At 33.1% G+C, this 21,915-nt stretch overlaps 9 protein-coding genes across 9 annotated transcripts; 4 read left to right on the forward strand and 5 right to left on the reverse strand.

Annotated features, from left to right (window-relative positions):
* Positions 1-11: 11 nt before the first annotated feature.
* BX664DRAFT_388121 (tubulin gamma chain) lies at positions 12-2,080 on the forward strand. Its single transcript, XM_051549441.1, has 10 exons — positions 12-67; positions 138-250; positions 315-368; positions 435-617; positions 683-889; positions 957-1,199; positions 1,263-1,409; positions 1,469-1,630; positions 1,714-1,893; positions 1,955-2,080. Exons 1-10 carry the CDS (start codon positions 19-21, stop codon positions 1,979-1,981), a joined length of 1,365 nt encoding a protein of 454 aa, XP_051397659.1. The 5' UTR covers positions 12-18; the 3' UTR covers positions 1,982-2,080.
* A 118-nt stretch (positions 2,081-2,198) lies between these two features.
* On the reverse strand, positions 2,199-3,788 carry BX664DRAFT_339590 (eukaryotic translation initiation factor 3 subunit G-domain-containing protein). The gene is made up of 5 exons (XM_051546665.1): positions 3,749-3,788; positions 3,549-3,592; positions 3,335-3,423; positions 3,064-3,237; positions 2,199-2,962 (listed from the first exon to the last, which is right to left on the reverse strand). The coding sequence occupies exons 1-5, from the start codon at positions 3,754-3,756 to the stop codon at positions 2,396-2,398; spliced, it is 882 nt and encodes a 293-aa protein (XP_051397660.1). The 5' UTR covers positions 3,757-3,788; the 3' UTR covers positions 2,199-2,395.
* A 183-nt stretch (positions 3,789-3,971) lies between these two features.
* On the forward strand, positions 3,972-4,758 carry BX664DRAFT_339592 (ribosomal protein S11-domain-containing protein). Its single transcript, XM_051546666.1, has 2 exons — positions 3,972-4,028; positions 4,235-4,758. Exons 1-2 carry the CDS (start codon positions 4,026-4,028, stop codon positions 4,682-4,684), a joined length of 453 nt encoding a protein of 150 aa, XP_051397661.1. The 5' UTR covers positions 3,972-4,025; the 3' UTR covers positions 4,685-4,758.
* A 138-nt stretch (positions 4,759-4,896) lies between these two features.
* Positions 4,897-6,355, forward strand: BX664DRAFT_380432 (galactose mutarotase-like domain-containing protein). Its single transcript, XM_051548899.1, has 7 exons — positions 4,897-5,021; positions 5,127-5,178; positions 5,247-5,347; positions 5,434-5,505; positions 5,633-5,808; positions 5,864-6,071; positions 6,128-6,355. The coding sequence occupies exons 1-7, from the start codon at positions 4,946-4,948 to the stop codon at positions 6,286-6,288; spliced, it is 846 nt and encodes a 281-aa protein (XP_051397662.1). The 5' UTR covers positions 4,897-4,945; the 3' UTR covers positions 6,289-6,355.
* Positions 6,356-6,479: 124 nt separating this feature from the next.
* BX664DRAFT_361284 (SURF4 family-domain-containing protein) lies at positions 6,480-7,495 on the forward strand. The gene is made up of 2 exons (XM_051548234.1): positions 6,480-6,759; positions 6,817-7,495. Exons 1-2 carry the CDS (start codon positions 6,520-6,522, stop codon positions 7,402-7,404), a joined length of 828 nt encoding a protein of 275 aa, XP_051397663.1. The 5' UTR covers positions 6,480-6,519; the 3' UTR covers positions 7,405-7,495.
* A 3,229-nt stretch (positions 7,496-10,724) lies between these two features.
* Positions 10,725-11,215, reverse strand: BX664DRAFT_361285 (uncharacterized protein; the record flags this gene model as incomplete). The annotated part of the gene is made up of 2 exons (XM_051548235.1): positions 11,088-11,215; positions 10,725-11,005 (listed from the first exon to the last, which is right to left on the reverse strand). Exons 1-2 carry the CDS (start codon positions 11,182-11,184, stop codon positions 10,725-10,727), a joined length of 378 nt encoding a protein of 125 aa, XP_051397664.1. The 5' UTR covers positions 11,185-11,215.
* Positions 11,216-12,018: 803 nt separating this feature from the next.
* On the reverse strand, positions 12,019-12,610 carry BX664DRAFT_268084 (uncharacterized protein; the record flags this gene model as incomplete). Its single annotated transcript, XM_051540975.1, has 2 exons — positions 12,019-12,231; positions 12,293-12,610. The coding sequence occupies 2 exons, from the start codon at positions 12,608-12,610 to the stop codon at positions 12,019-12,021; spliced, it is 531 nt and encodes a 176-aa protein (XP_051397665.1).
* Positions 12,611-12,846: 236 nt separating this feature from the next.
* BX664DRAFT_352268 (CCR4-Not complex component, Not1-domain-containing protein) lies at positions 12,847-20,119 on the reverse strand (the record flags this gene model as incomplete). Its single annotated transcript, XM_051547674.1, has 20 exons — positions 12,847-12,868; positions 12,946-13,225; positions 13,353-14,095; positions 14,184-14,551; positions 14,629-14,794; positions 14,869-15,104; positions 15,169-15,560; positions 15,629-15,698; positions 15,775-15,876; positions 15,955-16,107; positions 16,178-16,959; positions 17,054-17,279; positions 17,356-18,207; positions 18,307-18,598; positions 18,673-18,941; positions 19,013-19,210; positions 19,304-19,541; positions 19,625-19,650; positions 19,735-19,848; positions 19,919-20,119. The coding sequence occupies 20 exons, from the start codon at positions 20,117-20,119 to the stop codon at positions 12,847-12,849; spliced, it is 5,730 nt and encodes a 1,909-aa protein (XP_051397666.1).
* A 642-nt stretch (positions 20,120-20,761) lies between these two features.
* On the reverse strand, positions 20,762-21,875 carry BX664DRAFT_339601 (uncharacterized protein). The gene has a single exon (XM_051546667.1). The coding sequence runs from the start codon at positions 21,780-21,782 to the stop codon at positions 20,916-20,918; it is 867 nt and encodes a 288-aa protein (XP_051397667.1). The 5' UTR covers positions 21,783-21,875; the 3' UTR covers positions 20,762-20,915.
* Positions 21,876-21,915: the final 40 nt, after the last annotated feature.

Here is a 21,915-nt window from a genome sequence, read left to right on the forward strand (position 1 = left end):
TTTTTTTTTTTATTTACTATGCCACGTGAAATCATCACCTTACAAGCAGGACAATGTGGAAATCAAAGTAAGATATATAAAAAGAAATCATCATTGTATTCTTGTTTTTAATTCTATTCTTTTTTTTTTTCTACAAGTTGGAAGTGAGTTTTGGAGACAAATCTGTGCGGAACATGGTATCAGTAGTGATGGTACTTTGGAAGATTTTGCAACTGAAGGTGGTGATAGGAAAGATGTCTTTTTTTATCAGGTACCAGCTTATATATATATTATCTAACTTGGTTTTTTACTTATCCTCTTCTTTTATTGTTTAGGCAGATGATGAACATTACATTCCCCGTGCTTTACTACTGGATCTTGAACCACGGGTAACCTATACAACTTGATATATATATATATATATATGTTTATTCACTCTTTTGATTTATACCTAGGTAATCAATACCATACGTGAATCGCCTTTTGCCAATCTTTATAATCCAGAAAATATGTTTGTAGCTGACGAAGGTGGTGGTGCTGGAAATATTTGGTCTTATGGTTATTCTCAAGGGGAAAGGGTATATGAAGATATTATTGATATGGTGGATAGGGAAGCTGATGGTAGCGATTCTTTAGAAGTAAGTCATATATATATATATATATATATATATTAAAATAAAATACTGACCAAAAATTCATATAGGGATTCATGTTACTTCATTCTATTGCTGGTGGAACTGGATCTGGTCTAGGTTCTTTTCTATTGGAACGTTTGAATGATCGATATCCCAAGAAATTGATTCAAACTTATTCGGTATTTCCTAATTCTGAAGAGGTGTCTGATATTGTTGTTCAACCTTATAACAGTATGCTTACTTTGAAACGATTAACTTGTAATGCTGATAGTGTGGTAAGTAATTCTATTTAGAATAGTTATATATATATAAGATGATCAACTTTTTTTTTTTTTTTTTTAGGTTGTCTTGGATAATGCTGCCCTTGCTCGAATTGCTACAGATCGTTTACATATACAAACTCCTACTTTTGAACAAACCAATCAACTTGTTTCTACCGTCATGTCTGCCAGTACAACGACTTTAAGATATCCTGGTTATATGAACAATGATCTTGTCGGTATTGTATCCTCTTTGATTCCAACTCCACGATGTCACTTTTTGACAACAGCTTATACACCTTTCTCAAGTGAACAAGTAGATAAAGTAAAGTGATTCAAATGAATAAGAATTAGAAGTATTTATTATCTTTTTTTTTTATCATTTTAGGCCAAATCAGTACGAAAAACAACCGTGTTAGACGTTATGCGTCGTTTATTGCAACCAAAGAATAGAATGGTATCTACAGTACCTTCCAAACGAAGTTGTTATATCTCTGTATTAGATATCATTCAAGGAGAAGCTGATCCAACGGATGTAAGTCAAATGATTATTTTTTTCAAGAAAAACTGAGAATTTATTCATCTTGTTTCTAGGTTCACAAATCATTGTTACGTATACGGGAACGTCGCCTTGCACAATTCATCCCTTGGGGTCCTGCAAGCATTCAAGTCGCATTATCTAAGAAATCACCCTATGTACAAACACCACATCGTGTCAGTGGTTTGATGTTGGCAAATCATACCAGTATTGCATCAGTAATAAGAAAAAATAGAACATGTAGAGAGAAATTCTTTTGTGATTATTGATATCTTTTTTTTTTCTTCTTCTTCTTCTTTAGCTCTTCAAACGGACATGCGACCAATATGATCGACTACGAAAACGAAATGCGTTCTTGGAACAATATCGAAAACATCCCATGTTTTCAGATAATTTGGATGAATTTGATGATTCTCGGAATGTGGTGCAAGATTTGATAGAAGAATATGAAGCATGTGAAACACCTGATTATGTCAACTATGTAAGTCCCCCAAAAAAAAATGAGGATGTTTTGATAAAAGACTGATTTTTTTAATAAATAGGGTATGAAGGACAAGATGGAATCATAAGACATTGGAATATACTTTTATCTATTAGCTTTGTTTTTACAAGAAAAAAAAATATCGTTTTATTTTATTTTATTTTACATAATAAAAAATGATTGTACATACTCAAACAAAACATATCATGATGCTTTTCTCTTTTTCTAAGCATACATAGAGATCAATCATCTATGTCTTTTCAACATTTTGTGTATGTTCGGTGCTTAAGATATAATATCATAAAAAAAAAAAGAATAGGAATGATTGTGTTTTTATTTTTGGAATGATGAATTTTGATGAACTACTATAAAAAAAAGATCGATATCAACAATGAATATATAAAAAGAGAGAGAAAGGGAAGAAAAAAAAAAAAACTACACAACTACTACAAGGCGATGACTAAATATACTAAAAAATAAAATAAAATAACAATTAACTTATCTATTGACTACGAGCAAATTCGACTCTAAGAATGAGATTGTCATAACCATAACCATTGATAGCTTGTTGAGCACGTTCAGCATCCTCCCGATCAGCAAATGAGACAAAGGCGAAACCTTTACACATCCGAGTTTCACGATCACGAGCCAAGAAGACACGAGTAATATTGCCAAAGCGGCGGAACAGATCATGGATATCATTGTCAACCACATCTTCAGACAAGTTGGTAACACGTAAAGTACAATTGTCATCACGACGATCACGCATAGATTCACCTCCTTGACCACCAGCGGCAGCAGCAGCCTTATTGCGAAGATGAGGAGGAGTATATTTGCTTGGTCCACCAGCTGACACGGGTTCGGGTGAGTTGGTACCAGATAAATCGGATGTTTCCATTTTGACAGCTTCCAATGATGATGCGATTTCGTCCAATGGTTGTAATGTATCCTTGTAAGGACATTTTGATGTGAAATGTTCACCTTTACAAATACGACACATAATGTTCTTGGATTTGAGTTGACTACGTACTTTATCTTGAGCTTCTTCCGCAGCAGCTGTTTCAACACTCTATATATGGATTATAAAAAAAAAAAAAAGATATGATCAATATAAATAAATTTCTATGAAAATCATGATGATAGGATATATATTCAATTCGTCCTTCTTACCTTGCCAGCTTTGGATCCTAATTTCAAAGGAATATTTTCACCAATGGTAGTGGTTGATAAGTCAGGTCCAGGTTTATTGCCTTCTTCTTCACCAAATTTAGCCCATTTCTTTCGTTGAGCTACAGCTTTGTTGACATGTTCAGTCTTAAGAGTGGATCGGATTTTACGAGTAATCTAAATAATACATAAATTATGAGAAAAAAAAATAAAACATGAAGAATATCGATGAAGTTGTTCTTTTTTTTTTGTTCTTGTCTCTGCAATTACTTACCTTGACTTTCTTTCCAGCATCGTTTTCCTTGTATTCAACAATATGTTTGATACCATTTTCGTCAGTGAATACCTTCGATTGATAGGGATCTATTTTAAAAAAAAAGAAAACGAAAAAGAATATGACACGTATGTCCAATGCAAAAAAAAAAGAATAAATATCATGATTGATCTATCGATAAAGTTCAAGTCATATTGATAAAAAATAAATGTACCTTCATCTTCAATATCGTCAGCCCAAGATGATTTGCTTTGCATTCTATTGTTATTTGTCCAAAGAAAGAAAGAAAAAAAAAAGAAATACATTTAGTTAATATTATGATCTGGTTCATATGTTTCGTCGTTTTCATGTCTTTTTTTTTTTCTTTTTGTCTCTTCCTTTTCTCGATAAAAGTGTTATTAAAGCAAATCTTACGTGTTCATGATAGTATATACAGTATGATGTTCAAACAAAATAAAGGCTCTGAGAGAAAAAAAAAAAAAAGAAAAAAAAAATAATTGTCTGGGTGCCCTTTTTTGTTTTGTGACAAGCGACTTGCTAGTCAAAGCCGCCAACCACAAAGACAACAAAAAAAAAAAAAAAAGGTGGATTAAATCACCGCAAGGATTTTTTTTGGGCAGAATTGGGTTGGACAATTGAAAAGTGAAAATTGAATTCTAGATTGATTTATTCTTTCTCTTTTGAAATCATCATGGTAAGGACCTCAGACATGTAGTTAGTATCAACATAAATACAAATATATATATATCTATCTATCTATATATTGGATATATATATATATGACGATCAATAAGAAAATCAATAAATGAACGGATGGATGAATGGATGGATGGATATATAAAAGAAAAAAAGGACAATTGAATCAATGATACTCATGATCATTCTTTTTACATTATCTAGTCCAAGCGTGCCCTCGCCAAGAAGCCTGTTGAAGCTGTTACTCTCGGTCCTCAAGTCCGTGAAGGTGAACTCGTTTTCGGTGTTGCTCACATCTTCGCCTCTTTCAACGATACCTTTGTCCATGTCACTGATCTTTCTGGTCGTGAAACCATCTCTCGTGTCACTGGTGGTATGAAGGTCAAGGCTGATCGTGATGAATCTTCTCCTTATGCTGCCATGTTGGCTGCTCAAGATGTTGCTGCCAAGTGCAAGGAATTGGGTATCAATGCTCTCCATGTCAAGATCCGTGCTACTGGTGGTACTGGTGTCAAGACCCCTGGTCCCGGTGGTCAAAGTGCTCTCCGTGCTCTTGCTCGTGCTGGTATGCGTATTGGTCGTATCGAAGATACTACTCCTATCCCTACTGATAGCACCAGAAGAAAGGGTGGTCGCCGTGGTCGTCGTCTCTAAATTTGTTGGCTACATATTTTATCATCATTCTTTAGTTTATATCATTGAAATAAAGAATTCCATTTGATCATATACTTTTTGAAACATCTCTTTTTTTTTTTTTTTTTTGGTCTCCACGTGCTATGAGTATAGGTTCGTCGGATTAGAAAATAAGTTGGCAAGGCATAAATTACATGGAGTTGAAAAAAAAAAAATAAAAAGTTGGGGACATTGTTTATTTCTTTTTCCCACTTTTTTTTTCTTTATTCAACTGTCATTAGAATGCCTGCACACGAAGCAAACAAAGTCGTTACTCTGGAACATCCTTCTGGTGCTACTGCAAAGATATCTCTTTTTGGTAACGCGAAATAAATAAATAATAATAATAATATTAATAAAAAGATGATAATTTAAAGAGACTTCATCTTGCCTCGACTGATAAACTCTTATCTATGTTGTATAGGTGCTACTGTAATCTCTTGGATTGTAAAGGATACTGAACGTCTTTTCGTTAGGTACAATTCTTATATTATTCATCCTTTTTTTTTTTTTTTTTTACTCAAATGAATTTTTTTTGGTATAGTAAGAAAGCTATCTTGGATGGAACTAAGGCTATTCGTGGTGGTATCCCTCTTGTTTTCCCTATCTTCGGTACAAAGTCTCATATTCCTTTACCTCAGCATGGTATGAAAAGAAAAAAAGCATTCATTTTTCCTATCATTAGGTTCACATTTTTTTATATTCTGTTTTTTTTTATATATAAAAAAAAGGTTTTGCTCGGAATTCATATTGGGACTACCTTGGTATTTTGACAGACAACGATGAAGTGGCTGTTAGGTTTGGTAAGAATTGATTAATATCCTTTTTTCTATGATAATGATTAGAGTTTATCAAGTATATATTTTCTCATTACTATTCTTCTTCATTCATTTTTTTTGAATGGGATTTCGATCATCATTACTATCATAGCTTTGAAAGATAATCAACTTACTAAGGAACAACGTCAATCTTGGCCGCATTCTTTCCGACTTGTATATACAGTGACTTTGACTGCAAATACATTGAAAACTATTTTAACGGTCAAGAATGAAGATAGTGATACTTTGGAATTCAATACTCTTTTACATACTTATTTCCGTGTCAAGGTAAAAGAACAGAAGATAAATTTCCTTTTATATATTCATTTATATTATTATTTAGGATATTGCAAATGTATCAGTAGAAGGATTGAATTCTTATACCTTTACAGATAAGGTCACCGGTGGTACAACAGATGTTGAAAACAGAGATAAGGTGACCATTGCAGGTGAAGTAGATCGTGTATATCAAGATGTGAAGGATCATCTTATAGTCAATGTTGGAGATCAAGAAAAATTGACTATTGACAAAACTACCATGAAAGATACAGGTAAAAAAAAAAAAAAAAAAAAGATATATTTCTAATTTTTATTATTATTATTATAGTTGTATGGAATCCTTGGATAGAAAAAGCAAAAGGAATGGGTGACTTTGATGATAATGAATATCATGAAATGATTTGTGTCGAAGTGGGCTCTGTTGCTAAATGGGTACGTTTAGAAAGTGGACAAACTTGGACTGGTGGACAAACAATCTCGATAGTTTAGTTTGAATCAACTAGATATTATACACCATTTTATACATGTTGAATAAAACCCTTTTTTTTTTTTTTTTAACAAATCGGGTGCATGACAGAAACATTATACCAGCTGACTGAGTTTTGATTGAAACGTGTAAAAAAAATCCTCATAGCTCTTTTTTTTTTTTTAATTCCTTTCTTTCTTTTCTTTTACTTTTTTTTTTTTTTCTTTTATCCCTTTTTCTTCATTTGGAACCTCATGTCAGACTTGAAAGTAAAACTTGAAACTTTCAGTTCTTCTATGGAAGATGTTATTGATAAAGTGGGTCAACCTGTAAAACCATTTATTCCTGCGATTGCCCGGTTTCTCATTGTCGCTACCTTTTTGGAAGATGCTCTTCGTATTACAATGCAATGGTCAGACCAACTGGACTTTATGGAATTAAGGCGAGGGTTCCCTACTGGACTTAGTCATCTATTTTTATTCCTCAATATTATTGTAAGTAATAATAAATAAAAAAAAATATGGTTTTTTAATTTTTTTTTTTTTGTATAGGTTATGTTTACTGGTTCATTTATGGTGATTGTCAAGAAACATCAAGAATTAGCAGTGTATGGACTTTTGGGTGTGGTAATCTCACAGGCATTGGGATATGGATTACTCTTCAATATGTCGTTTTTATTACGAAATCTGTCAGTGATGGGTGGATTAGTGATGGTATTATCAGATTCTATTGTACGACGAAGACGAATGTTTGCAGCCCTTCCTCAGATATCAGAAAACAGTCGACGTACCTATTTACAATTGGGTGGCCGCATTCTATTGATCTTTCTATTTGTAGGATCCGCGTTTCATGGTGATTGGTCATTTGCTCGTGTGTTGGTGTCGCTTCTGGGTTTGATCGCCTGTGTGATGGTTGCTGTAGGATTCAAAGCAAAGTATTCCGCTTTATTCCTGGTATTGATATTATCTGTGTCCAATGTATTGATCAACAACTTTTGGTCTGTCACTCACAATCCATTCCGAAGGGACTTTTTGAAATATGATTTTTTCCAGACCTTGTCTACCGTTGGTGGCTTTTTGCTTTTGGTTAGTGTTGGCCCTGGTGGTTACTCTATTGATGAAAAGAAGAAAGAATATTAATTCGTATAATGATTATTCCACCATTGATTTATTATATAATCCTTTTTTTTTACGTGTTTTAATAAAGAAAACAATATCTTGTCTATATCTGATTATCCAAACTTTCTGATTTTTTTTTGTTTCATAATAACCTGGAATGATATTTTGGATCGAAACTCCCGAGCAATGCAAAAACGAAAGACAGGTTCCTGCAATTTCCATTCATCGGTCGTTCAATTTACCAGCAAAGGCCCTTTTTTTTTTCTTGGAGACAATACTATTTGTGTAATTTTTATTTTGACCAATTTTTTGTTGTTTTTTTTTTTTTGCCAAAGCATATACCACACATTTGGTTCATCTTATCCTTATTATAGAAATAGACTGGTATCATCTTTGTAACTATCATCGTCAATATTCTCAACCAATCATCCTATTACCTTTGTCATTCAATTGATTTCTTTGATCTATCATCATTCTAACATGTTTCAATATATCATTTCATCATGCATTCACATCATCCATCATCATCCAACACCAACCATTAAATCAAGAGGATCATACATTGCCTTTCAATATCACTGTCCAAACACTTGACTTTATTAATATTCCACAAACGCGCATCTAACTAACTACTAATTAAACTACTACACTAACTATCCACTATTACTATTGCTATATATTTCTTATGCCAATAAATCTTTCCATAAAGTCCCTATCAAAAATAAAGAAAAAAAAAAAAAGAGTTGAGTTCAAGAAAAAAAAATATATACTTTTTTTTAAGTCTATAAAATCCATCTTATTGGTTTTTTTTTTCTTCTATCAGAGTGTCAATTTGAATCATGAGAATCATGTGAAGAAATTCAACAGTAAAAAATAATTTTTCTGAAGAGACATCATATGAGAGAAAAAAAAAACCAAGATAAAATAGACTTGAGGAATGGTAAAAAAAATATATATCTTACCTTGGTATCAAAAAAACAACAACAAAAGATCATGTCTAAAAGTCATCTTTTACAAAAGGAGAAAAAAGAATAATAAAAAAAAAACAAACAATCATTTTATATAGTCAGTCGGCTTGATAAAAAAAAATTTTCATGATTTGACTGCTTAGTAGGACCCGAGAAAAGAAGAAACACTTTCGCGCGGTAGGAGATTAAACAAGTGGGGGGTCACAAGGGGGAGTGGCAGACAGACAAGAGAGACAAAAGAAAAGAGAATAAAGATAGTTTTTTCTTTTTTGGGATCATGCTTTCTTATTTAAAAAAGGCTTCTCATCATCATCATCGATAGATGATCAAAAAGTAAGATCATGTAAAAAAAAAAAAAAAAATAATGTCGGTTCTCATTAAAAATTGTTCTATTTTATTCTCTTCTAATCTGATGTTGTTCTCATTGTCCATTTTTGGATTATACCATACAATTCTGGATGTTTATAACTTTATTTAAATTTTTCTGTCCTGCTATTTCGTTTTTCCTTTCTTTTTCTTTTTTCTTTTTTCCTTTTTTTCATTTTTACACCCTTTCCTTTCCTTCAGTGATACAAAATTCATGATTCATCATTATTTATTATCATCATCTTTTAGCTTCGTTTCCATCACGGTATATCTTACCTTTTATGTATCAGTTGAATAGGAACTTCTTCTTATGTATGATCATCATAGTTTTGAAAAAAAAAATCTATTTTGACAAATCATTCATTTTCTTGTCTCCAAAGGGGGAAGGAAATAAATTGTAAAGTTTTTCTAATATACTAGTTTTTCCATCCTATTTAAACTCATCATCCTTCTTTTTTCTTTTCCTATCTATTTTATAACAGCCACTCTTGTTCTTGACCGTTACTACCCCCCTGTCGGACACTTGATCGGATATTGTGATTTCTTTTTGGTTCCTTGGTTTCTATAGAGACGATCATCTTGATGTAAGCAAGTGGGTTTTTTTGTACTACTTTGATGACTATCATTGACTATTTGAAAAAGAAGAGAAGGATATTTTTTTTTCTTTTATTCTCATTTCCTTTTTTTTTTTTTTTTTTGTCTCTTGAAAAAAAAAAATCATGATTTTATAGCAAGACCTAGGCTCGAATAGAACGGTGCGGCTCATGGATGAAAGTCGATATGGAGGACGTGTCATTGCCAGATGGCCGGGTTCGTGCCAAATCCCATCGTCAACCGCGTCGGTGGGACGATTCCTTAAATTATATCTACATAATGGATGTCAATTTCCCTTTTCGTTCTATGAATAAAATTCCCTTTTTTATACCGTTCAAAAAAAAAAAACTTATATGTGTTGTTTTGGAAATAATCCATCAGAATGTTCAAACATATTTGGAACTTTTGTTTTAGAAACACGACGAAAATAAATATGCAAGATATCATCAGTAATTCCTGGAAAAAGAAAGGCGTGAAATCCTGTTTTTGAATGCAAGCAGTAACTTTAGTATTCTTCTGAAATTTTTTTTGTTTCAAATAGTCTGGTGTTTTTTTTTTTTTTTTTTTTTTTTTTTTTTTTTTTTTTTTTGTGCACACCATTCTTCTATGTCTTTTTTCCCCCCTCTCATCACTTTGAAAAGACAACAATTCTCTCGGAAAAGAATTGAGCTGGCTAATCTTAGTAAATCCTAAAAAAAAAAAAAAATAAAGATGTGGATCGGAAGGATATCATTACTTTGACTTTTTTTTTATGCTTCTTGCATGGTTATACGGATATATTGATTCAGGAAGTATGAAATAGGACTCAAATTGGATGGACATAAAAACTTTATCAACTAGATAAACAATAAATAAACATGGATTGATTATACAACAGGATTTAGTTCGGGTGGATAGGACGATAGTATTCAAATCGATCAACAAGAAACTCGATGGTGTATCTTTTTCACAGTTATCTCTTTTGTAGTGGTGATTTTTTTTTATGGATAGTTAGTCGTTATAGTCTTTGTGTTTTTACATTATACATCTATTCACCTCTTTTATGTCTCTCGTTAATAAAGTCATATCTATCATGGTCATTATTGTCTCGAACAACGTCTGTCTTCATACGTTCTTGTCGTTTTTGTTATCATTTATCCATCATCATTAATAGTCATTATTGTCAGTATCAAGTCAATATCATGACTGTAAATAAAATGCTTTTGATGATTGTTGTTGTCAATAAGTTATGATCATATTTATCAATATCGTCAAGAAAGCACCGAGTCAAATACGATATTTCTATGTCTACCTTCTTTCATCCATCTATCTACGTATGTATCAAATCTCCTGCAAAATAATAAAAGTTTGTCATGATCAAATTGATGTTTTTTTTTTATTGATGATGTACAAAAAAAAAAAAAAATAATAACACTATATATTATTGAGATCACGATGAATGGAGCGTCGAGAAGGAGGATGTTGAACAGTATGACCATATTCCATAAACCTCCTCGGATGATCCTGAGTTTGTCTTCGGTGATGATTTCTTTTTTGTTGTTGTTCAGTGGAAGTAGGTTCTTCAAGAGGAGGATGTTGTTCCCATCGATCCGTGGTGCCATGGGCGGTTGTATACCATTCTGGATGTTCTCGTGAAGCTTGTGAATGATCCCATGTACTTTCTCCTTTGGGTGAAATTGGTGCTTGCCAAGGTGCTATCATCAACATAAAAAAAAAAAAAAAAAATGAATGATCCAAAAAAAAAGTATCTGTATCCTTTTTTTTTTTCTTCCTTACCTTTTGTATCTTTTGGAGGCTCTGCTGTAAAGTCGGCTTGTGGTGGTGATGAGGTGGGTGGATGATGTCCGTACATATTTTGTTGTGTTGAGTCCATAATGGCTGAAGGATGCTTAAGAAAAACAAACGAAGAGTAAAACAAATAAAAAGTAAATATCTTTTTTCAGCAAGGGTTTTTTTATTAAAAATATCCAAACTCAAAAATAAAATAATGTTGTTTTTCATGCCGCCAAGGGAAGCTATAAAACTATCTGATAGGTTTTGTTTGAGAAGGAGAGGTTTTCATTCGCTTAGTTGTGACTAAAAAACCAGAATTGGTTAAAATATAGTCTTATGTGTTTTTTTTTTTTTTTTTTTTTTTTTTTTTTTTTTTTTTTTTTTTTTACCTTTTATTTTCTTGTTTGATATATCTTGTCGCTTTTTTACATAAGTAATGGATAATACATTTGACTTGATTTGGTTCACTATGGGTGATGGATTGGATCAGAGTTTCGACTTGATTTTCGTTGATATCATAAATATTCTGATCTATCTTGGTATAACATTTGGTGATGAATTGTTTTGTTTTCCAGTATCTAATAGCAGTAATATTGTAGTGAGATCATCAGTAATTAGTTTTATTACTATAATTTACCTTGATTTTGGTGCTTTCCACATCCAACAAAGAAGTTACAAATTGATTAACAAAAAAAAAAAAAAAAAAAAAAAAAAGATAGAAAATAAATAAATAAAAGGGAAGAACAAAAAAAAAAGAAAGAGAAAGAATACAAATCAATTATTTTTTATTGCTGTTAAAGCAAGTAAAGGAGAAATGTAAATGGTTCCATTGTATTCCAACAAAAAACCATAAAAGATGAATGAATAAAAAGATATCTAACTATAAACAATGAATAAATCAAACCATAAAAGTCTACAAAAAGATAATAATAATCTATTTCTTGAAGAAACCCTTGACTTTGTTGATAACACCATCACCTTGCTTTCCATCTGTCTTGTTATCTTGATCCTTTGAATCATCATGTTCTTGTTGGATTGTTGTAGGAGGTTGACCCAATGATTTTTGAAGTTCTGCAATAGTAGCCATATCCAATTGAATACCTGCTGATTGCATATCGCGTGCTAATTGTTGTACTTTTGCCTTGACCTATATATTCATACAAAAAAAAAAAAAGTGAGCTTCTATATATATATAATGATGCTTTTACCTCTGGATCTTGCATGACTTTCATCACTTGCATATAGTTGAGTTGTTTACCACTTGGATCAATACCCTTGGTTTGAATAAATGCTGTAAATTCCAACAATTGTTCCATAATATGAGGATGACGAGCCAATTGCTCCATAAGAGGATGGCTTGGAGGTTGCCAGTGGTCTGATTGATGTGCTGCATACATGATCGTGTTGTGAGAATGGAATCCTTTTTGCTGCAGTAAAGGTTGAATCACAGAAGCATGTACGGTCAACTTTGGTTTCAGTAGTTGGGCTTTACTTGTACTCGCAAATAATAATCGAGTAGATGCCATACGACTAATATTCATAATACGATTCATGGTAATTGGAGTAGTTTGTTCAACAAAGGATGTTATTATCGAAAGAAAGGATGCCTTGTTTTTTTAGTTGTTTGTCCTCTTTCATCTATTTGAATCCCAGCTGGCTTATCCTCCTTCCGGATTTTTATTTTTGAGTCATATATTTTTTTATTCAATGTATCATGGATGACTAAACTAAAAGGACACTAGACTAATATTTTTGTTGGTTTTCATGTTGCGTGATTGATCGATCTATATAATAATAAATGTAATTAAGTTTTTTTTTATTTCTTTTTTTTTTATTTTCTATATTTTCAGTATTTCTTTACCTTGACACGTTACTAAACAATTGTTCGATTTCAGGAGAGCATTGGATAAAGTCATGTTTCCAGAAATCATCACTTTTCATCAAATCAATAAAGAGTGATAATAAACCCCAAGGATGTGGCCTGTTAACAATCAACCTTTCTAACAAAACTCGGATGATTTGTTCTTTGATCTTTTCCTTTTCCTTTTCAAACAAATGTATGAGCACCTGGCTAAAGAAGTATGTATGGCTGTTGGGATATCGCAGATGATCCGCCAATGATCCAAGTAATAAGTATCGACCTATCGAAACAAATATATATATATATTTCAGGATGTCAAAACAAAAAAAAAAAAAAAGAAAAGAATATCGTATCATCATTGTCACCCTTGATGTTATCCTATTTTTTTTTCTCTTCTTTATGATTACCTTCATTATCCAAATTTGCTAACAGATGCTTGTATAGTACCAAAGCCAAATTGCCATCAACAAATGCCGTAGCATCAGAAACTTTGTCACCAACGTATAACACAAATGCTCCAAGAGCTTGACTTCCATAGAGTTGTCCTTTCTTCAATAATTCCTTCATCTCAACCGTCACTTTGTCCAAGAGTACCTTCAATGCCTGATTATTCTTATTGTTGTTTGCGTTGCAATCAAAGTCGTCACCATAATGATCTATAAAATTGTCGAAGGCCGATACAATGTCAGATTCAGATATGACATCCAAATAGCTGTTGTCCAGAGATGGATGAACCTTGGATTCAGGCAAATCGTCCAGTTGCAAATTGGGAGTAAAGGGATCAGGGAGATGCATCGTTCGTGGAAATGCACTTAATACCAAGTTTCGCATTTGGATACTAGATGGTGGAATGGCTTGCGACAAGACAGTATAATAGTAACATAGGAACTCAGGAAAATCATGAAGTAACACCACAAACACACGTAATGTGCCTCGATAGAAGGTTTTCGTAGCTCTATCCAGGTTTTGTTGTTCCAAAAGTGGTCCCAAGAATCCTAGGAGTCCAAGTATCAAACGTCGGCAAATCGTCCATCCTTTGTTCTCGTCCGTTGCTAATAGCTGAGGAAGATAACTTCGATGGGAAACTAATTGTAACCAGGCAAAAGCAAATCCAGGAAAATCACTTGGCTGAAGGGTAAGTAAAGTATCACTATAAAAAGAGAAGAAGAAAGTGCTTTGATTTGAGTATCCAAAATAAATCCATTTCCTTTTTTTTTTTTCTCGCACATTAATCTTACCTAAAGGCGATAAGTAGATTATGATCCATATATTTATGCATTTCAGCATACAAAGATGTCAAGAGTCGTAAAAAGGGCTTTTGATTAAAGTCGCCACCAAGTCTCTCATGATGATGAGCAAGAACCAGAACAATGACCGAAAGGGCTTTCCCAAATACCTTGAACTTGTTGCTGTTGTTGTTATTTTCGCCAGAATCTGATGTTGCCATGCATGAGACCAATTTCGCGTATGCATCAATAATACCAACTGCTCGTCTTTGATGTGCTGTATTCGGTGATTGCTGAGACATATAATGATCCACACATACTTCTGTGCATACCCGAACAAAAAAACATAAACTTTCAGAATCTTGAGTGATCAGAGCAACCTATTACATAACCAAAGAAAAGCTCAATCATGAGGCTTTCACTTAAAAAAAAAAAATTAAAGACTTTACTATCTTACCTTTTTCACCAAAGAACGACAAATATCGTCAGTAACCATCGGATGTTGATCGAGTCGAATCCATTCTGCCAATAATAAGCGTATTTCCAAATATTTCTCATTTTTATTCGTTTCACCGTACAATGACTTGAAGTTTTGTTTCAAATTGTCCATAAAAGTAGTAATACTAGAAATAATAATAATAATAGTAAAAAGATTTAACTTAGATATCAGTTACAATAGATATATTTCCATTTTTACCTTGTTGAAGCTTCTTCCGTATTACATTGACCGAGTGCTCTTATAGTAAGAACGTGGTCTTCCAAGACTGTTACAGGTCGACCAGTCAAATAACACTTTTGTATAAAGTCCATGGCAAATTCAACGGCGCCTTTCACCTTGTTTTGTATCATTTTAGCCAAATGGGTATCATATTCTTCTGCTGGAATAACATCGTGCTGCACCAGAGTAGCTAAAACCTCTGAATTAAATTTTCTCTAATGAATAATAAAAAAAAAGAATGATCAGTATATAGTATATTTCTATTTGTTTTTGACTTACTTGATCATCCGCATATAAAAACCATGCCAAAGTTTCATGAGTTACTTCTTGAGAGATATCAAGTAAGGTTTGCAAAAAGAAAACATAAATTTCACGACCAAATGTACTAGCACTTTCATATAACATATAAACCACTTTTTCTACAAAGTTCATCACAGATGGTAATGGTGCTGAACTCTGCGATATCATCAATGGGATTTGGCGTATCAACAGAAAGAGATCGTGGTTGGGTGGGAGAGAGGAGATGGAGGTTGCGTTGATTTGTCTAATCATTCGATCCATTTCAAGAAGCATTTGTTCCAATTTTACAGATAAAGTGTTGGCAGCAGCTGCTTTGTCATTCACAGGAACAGATGAAACCTGAGGTGAATTCAATATTGGTCCTTGTTGTACTAATAGAAATAATCATTAATAATTACCATAGCTCTTCATCTTTTTTTTTTTTTTTTTGAGATTTTACCAGGTGGAGCTGCTATTGGTTGTTGAGTAGAGTTGTATGCAGGACGATTGAATGATTCATAGAGAAACATCTATAAATAAAAAAAAAAATCAATAGGAAATAAGTATTTGTTTCTTTTTTTTTTTTCCTTTCCATTCCAATATTACCTGTTCAGGAGTAACAGGACCATGCGTTTGTAAAGGTTCAGGTAAATAGTATCGTGTTGTACTTTTACGACTGAAGGGGTCAAAATAAGTATCGCCACGTCGCTATAAAAGAATAATAAGAATAAAAAGTGAGATTCTGTGATAAGATCGTTCTAATCTATTTCAGTATATAACACAAACCTCTTCTAAATGAGAAGCTCTGTTCGCATAAGACATAGACAGCGCCCGATCAATGTCGCCAATTGCACGTAGGTGAGCCAATTGTTCCACAAAGAGACAAGTAAGTTGAAAGTTATCAGATACCACAGTAGCTGCAATTTCATCAGACAATGACTATACATACCGTAAACAAATAATATTAAAACCAATTTCCCTCTTTTTTTTTTTTTTTTTTTTTTTTTACCTCCGGTAATCCAGCCTGAGAAAGGTGATCGCGCATCGTACCAATCATGGCATTATATAATGGTTCCTTGCAGGTAGCGACGGCAAGATTTCCAGCAAGAGGTTGTATCATTGAGTAAGCAGCTCTTTTGAGTTTCATTTCATCAGGTTCGGTAGCAAAATCCTTCAAAATCAGTTCCTTTGTGGATATAGCAGCGATGTTGGATGAAGTCACAATGGCAGGAGGCACTACGGCAGCAAATGCTTCCGAGATGGCGCGAAAGATGGTGACTTTGATGAGTGGTTGTTGAGCAATGAACTGTGATATAGCTGGGTTGAATTGTAGCCTGTTCAGAAGAGGTAAAACATCTACTTCTGGTCTTTCATCTGATTGACTGTTATTGATCCTAGGGGAGCGTTGAGTTTGACTCGTGATTGGTGGTGAGACGTCGACAGGAAGTACGGGAGGGAGTCCATTTGGTAATTGTAATCCAAGTGGGTGTTGTAACTGTTGCTGTTGTTGTTGCTGTAATATCTGTTGTTGTTGCTGCTGTTGTAATATCTGTTGCTGTTGTTGTTGTTGTTGCTGTTGCTGTTGTTGTTGTTGTTGTTGTTGTTGTTGTTGTTGTTGTTGTTGTTGTTGTTGTTGTTGTTGTTGTTGTTGCTGTTGTTGCTGTAGTAGTTGCTGCTGCTGCTGCTGTTGTTGTTGCTGTTGTTGTTGTTGTTGTTGTTGTTGTTGTTGTTGTTCTTGTTGTTCGTGAAGAATTTGTGTTCGTTTTTCCAATAAAGAGGTTGATTCAATTTCTATTGAATAATTATCAAGAGAGGTAAATAAGACTTCTTCCATAGCTGAATTCACTCTCCCTTTCCACTTCTATTCCCTTTTTTTTTCAGTTACCATTCAAATCCAGTTCTAAATTGTCAAAGAGGATTTCAATTTCAAATTTGAGGTTCAAACGTAATTTGTCAGTCCAATAAAGTTCAGCCAACAATTTCAAGATGCTCATAATCCATGGATTGGGTGGTTTGAAGACTTTGCTGGCGCTTGCTTGACGTAAAACTTGACAACATAATGGAATCGCCACGATCAATCGATCTTTATCATAAGCATCCAATAATAGGTCCTATATTTGATATCACAAATAGAGAATGAATTTCATTGCATACTAATACATCTTTTTTTTTCTATTTTATATATACCTTGAATGATAAATCTTTATGACGAATTGGTTTGTTTTTTGCAATAGTGAGTTTTCCTAGCCAAATTCCCAGATTCTTCAATAATTTTCGATCCGCTGATGATGATACAATTCCTTCCGATTGAAGTAATACCCTAATGTTGGAATATGTTTCTTCAATAATAATATCATTGAGCTGAGGCAAATCAAGTTGGTTGAGTAAAGATATATACAAGTCGTGATTGTTGGGTTCGATACTGGCACGACGGACTACAAGATAGTGACTAAACCAAGGCCAAGTAGACGCATTCAAAAGTTTCAATAATTCTGGATATTTGGTATCCATATTACCAAGAGAAAGGTTGTTGATCAGAAAAGACACGCGTTCTTGTACCTTGTTGGACGGTAAGCCTTGAGTTGTTCCAGTTGAAGATGATTTTCCCAATAAACTTGAAACATCAGGTGCCAAGTCTTGTCCATTCGTTGTTGTTACCTTGTTAGTGCCATCTTGTTTGTTGGATGTGTTATTGTCCTTATTCGCGCTCTGTTCTTGCTCATTTTGACCGATCTGTTGTAGTGCTGATGTGATGCTATTGCTGATAAGTGGATAACCTTTCAAACCTTCGATTTTTGAGAGAAGTAGAGCATACTGAGGCCATTCATGATATCGTCCACGGAATTGAAGAAGAGCCTGGATAGCAAATTTGAACATTTTCGAATCGACCTTGTGGTTCGCAGCATCTAAAATACACTTGAGAGCAATACGTAACTGAGCATAAGACACCATATGATTATCCACTAAAAGTCCAAGGAGTTCCCCAGTAACAAGAAGTTCATTGTCAGGATATTGATCAAAGAATCTGGCTTCATCCAACTAAAAATTACAAATACAATCGACAAAAAAAAAAAAAAATAAGAATCATCCTATTCTCACTTCTTATCAAGATAAATAATGAAATCAATAAAAACTTACCAAGGTATGTATAGTACAAGAAAAAAAATCAAGTTGATTTTGATCAGAAGAGTTCCGGCAGGTCTTGAGTAAAGAGACAAATCGACTAGGACTTGTTTCCTTTGTATAAAGTCGTTCAAAATATCGTCTAACACTATCTTCGAATTCTGAGGAGTAAGTTCGATCAGCATCCACATCACTACTAGTCGCAGGTTTAGTTGAAGAAGCAGTGTTTTCCAATAATTGAGGGTAGATCTTTGAGTAAGCTTGAGCAAGCTGGGCCACTTTTGCACTGTCAATAGGTTGGGTGACTCTATATACATATAACTAAACGATTAATATCATATGTTTTTCTTTCTCTCGCTATTTTTTTTTATTTTCACTTACCTTTCCTTCAAAACGCGCAAGAAAGTACTTATAACCTCCACTGATAGATGAAGTGTTGATACGACATTAGCACCAGATTGTCTAGCCACTTCCATCATGTATTTCTTTTCCAGAAAGTCGATACATTTAGCCATAAGTGTATTACTGTTGTCCTGGGAAAGTCCTTCTACTAACCATTTTTCCAGATTCAGATGTTGTCGACGAGCAGCCAATGAAGCAAGGTCCAAAGCAAAATAAGGTACTTCAATCTTGAGTACATGTACTAAAATCTATGATATAAATATGTTAAGTTACCAAAAAATAGAAAAATTGATTATCATCATTATTATTAGTTTCATACTTTCGCTTCTTGAGATACATCCAAAATACGAGAAACAGATGATGGATCTTTCTTATATAAGGCTAAGAATCCTTCCATGAGTAAAGTAGGACAAAGTTTCCAAAGTAGCATAATGACCAAAGTAGAATTTGCATGTCCAATCAAGAAGATGTTGAGCAATTTGAGTAAGGTATCACGATGTAATTGATTTTGTAAAGGCTATATATATATCATAAAAATAGTGATTAAACCGTTAGCTATATAAAAAACGACATATCTAATTAATATTACAAAAAAAGAAAAAGGACTTACTTGAGTTTGAGCTAATCCAAGTAATAGTAACTCTGGTGCTTGAATAGACAAGCGATCCATCAAAATCCGTACATCTTCGGCCACGGCAGTATCATATAAACGAATAAGTGCTTTCACTAATTCCAAATAATTCAAAGGTTGTGTTGCCAAATGCGTAGCTTCTGATCGAACGCTGACATGTAAAGATTGAATATCAATGTCGCGAATAGATTTTTTGTTGGTGATAATACTTGGATGACTGTCATCAAAAGGTCCGAGTTACTATAGATCATATAATAGAGAATACTGAGTTGCCCACGTGAGTTTGTCCAAGGCTGAAACAATAAATATACAGGGAAGGCCTTATCCTGATAGAAGTATATACATATGTATATCAGTATATTCAATAAAGTTTCATCCCTCTCTTTTCTTTTTCTTTTTCTTATTATTACCTTTTCAGCAAAAATCCAGGCATCAAAGATAAGTTTTAATCCAGGAGCATCACATATAACAAAATCAGGATGATCTAGATACTTGATGACCAAGTCCCATTGTAAATGTTCATTCTAATATAATAAAAGATATAAATAAGTTTGAAACATAAAAAAAAAAGGTAAAATATACCTTCATATTTACGGCCTTGACAAAATGAGCTAAATTCCAAGATGTCCCTTGTGTCATTGTTGATTGAGTTCTTGCCATCATACCCAAAGTCCTAGCCACAGCATCCTCTTGAATAGTGCATTGTTTAATAGTTTCCAGAGTTGAATCTAAAGTTGAACACGATTGCCAACCAGCTTCATATAATGCTTTACAAAGATCGAGTGAATCTGACATTGTTGGTGTAATACTATAGAGGAAGAAACTAAAAAAAAAAAAAAATAGATATAAATAAATGAAAAGCGTGTTAATTAATATAAAAAGATTAACTTAAAAAAAAAAAAACTGTATTTATTTACCAAGTAAAAGCTATATACAATCAAATACTTGATATAAAAGGAGGAGTGGATTCCAAGGAAATAACGAGTGTAAGTTCAAAACTAGTTTGAAGCAAGTATATAAATAAGTTAATCAATATCTCTTTTCTTTAAATCAACTTACCTTTGATAGTTTTGAATAAAGTATGTTACAAAATATAATAAAGAACAAAAAAAAAGCCAGAAAGGGAACTAATCAATGAGATTGATTGACTCTTTTTTTTTTTTTAAGTAATAAGGTAAAGAAAAAGAACGAAAAAAAAAAAAGATAGTCTGGCAGGTTTTTTTCCATCCCAGTCTGTTCGGAGGCCAAATAGACTCCCTTTTTTGTATGTAGACTTCCTTAAAAAGAACAGGGATAGAAATCACTCTGATAATACATAACAAAAAGACTTTGTACATGACTTATATTATATCTATTTCTTGATTCATGAATATCGGTTGCTGTTACGGCGACATATTCTTTTTCTTTTTTTTTTAATCAGTATATATCAAAGATAAAGATGAGAAAGAAAAAAGGATTTTTTTTATTAAAACTGTAATGTATTGTATGTAATAATAAATAAAGGGATAATAAAATATATATATATGTATAATACATTAATCAAAATAATAATAAACTAGTAATAATATGTAATAGTGAAAAAACAAATAGATCAAACAGCGAGATGTCGATGAGAGGTATTTTCTTCAGTCTTTTCATCAAAATCATCAATATCAATATCCACAACATCAGCAGTGACTTCTTCCTTATCTCTTATTTCCTTTGATTTTGCCCATTGACTTGCAAATAAGGAACCCCAACCAATTGCAAATAGATAGATCAGACGATAACAAACAAATTCAGCGATATAGGCAACACGAACTTGAGATTGATCGGTTTTTGATAAAATATTTTCATCAATAGTAAGGACTAAAATACCAGGTACAAGACAGAGATAATAAAAGATAAAAGTACCATAAAAGTGATTGAGTGTTTTTCTGTAAAAGAAGAAGAGTAAAAAAACAGAACCAACAAAAGGCCAAAAGAGGTACAAAGCCACCAATCTTGATTTGGCAATACAATCCACAATAATAGGAGGAGTCGTAGCATTCAATACCATTTGCACAATACCAAGAACAACATAACAAATACCTTGTACACCAAACATACCTAAACCCAGCAGGTACATGAGGTAAGGGAAGATCCATATAAGAGGTTGACGAGGATTTAACCTAAAAACTTCAATAGCTGCTAACCATACAGCAAGACGACCGAGATATTCACAAATGAGACTGATATAAAAAATAAGAAGATAAACACCTTCGTCGTTAATGATGGTATAATTGACTTCTGTAAGAACATAATAGGCAAGATAACTGAATGAGGCAACGACAAAGTGAGCGCTTGGTAAAAAGTTTTTGAATTTCAAGGCACATCCATTCGCCAATAAAAAAGCAAGACAACTAAAAGCGATCAAAGCACGATTGGCTGCGAGTTCGAGCGTATAGTTATCTGGTGAAAGAGTATCACTATATTTCATCAAGGTTATATATATATAGAATGTATAAAGGAAAGGAGAGGAAAAGAAAGAAGGAATAAGTTAAGAGTGGGGAAGGGAAGGAAAAAAAAAAAAGTGGAGAAGAAGAAAAAAGAAAAACTAAAAAAAAAAAAAA

This window comes from Halteromyces radiatus, assembly GCF_025201355.1.
Source record: "Halteromyces radiatus strain CBS 162.75 chromosome Unknown BX664scaffold_7, whole genome shotgun sequence".
Lineage (NCBI taxonomy): Eukaryota > Fungi > Mucoromycota > Mucoromycetes > Mucorales > Cunninghamellaceae > Halteromyces > Halteromyces radiatus.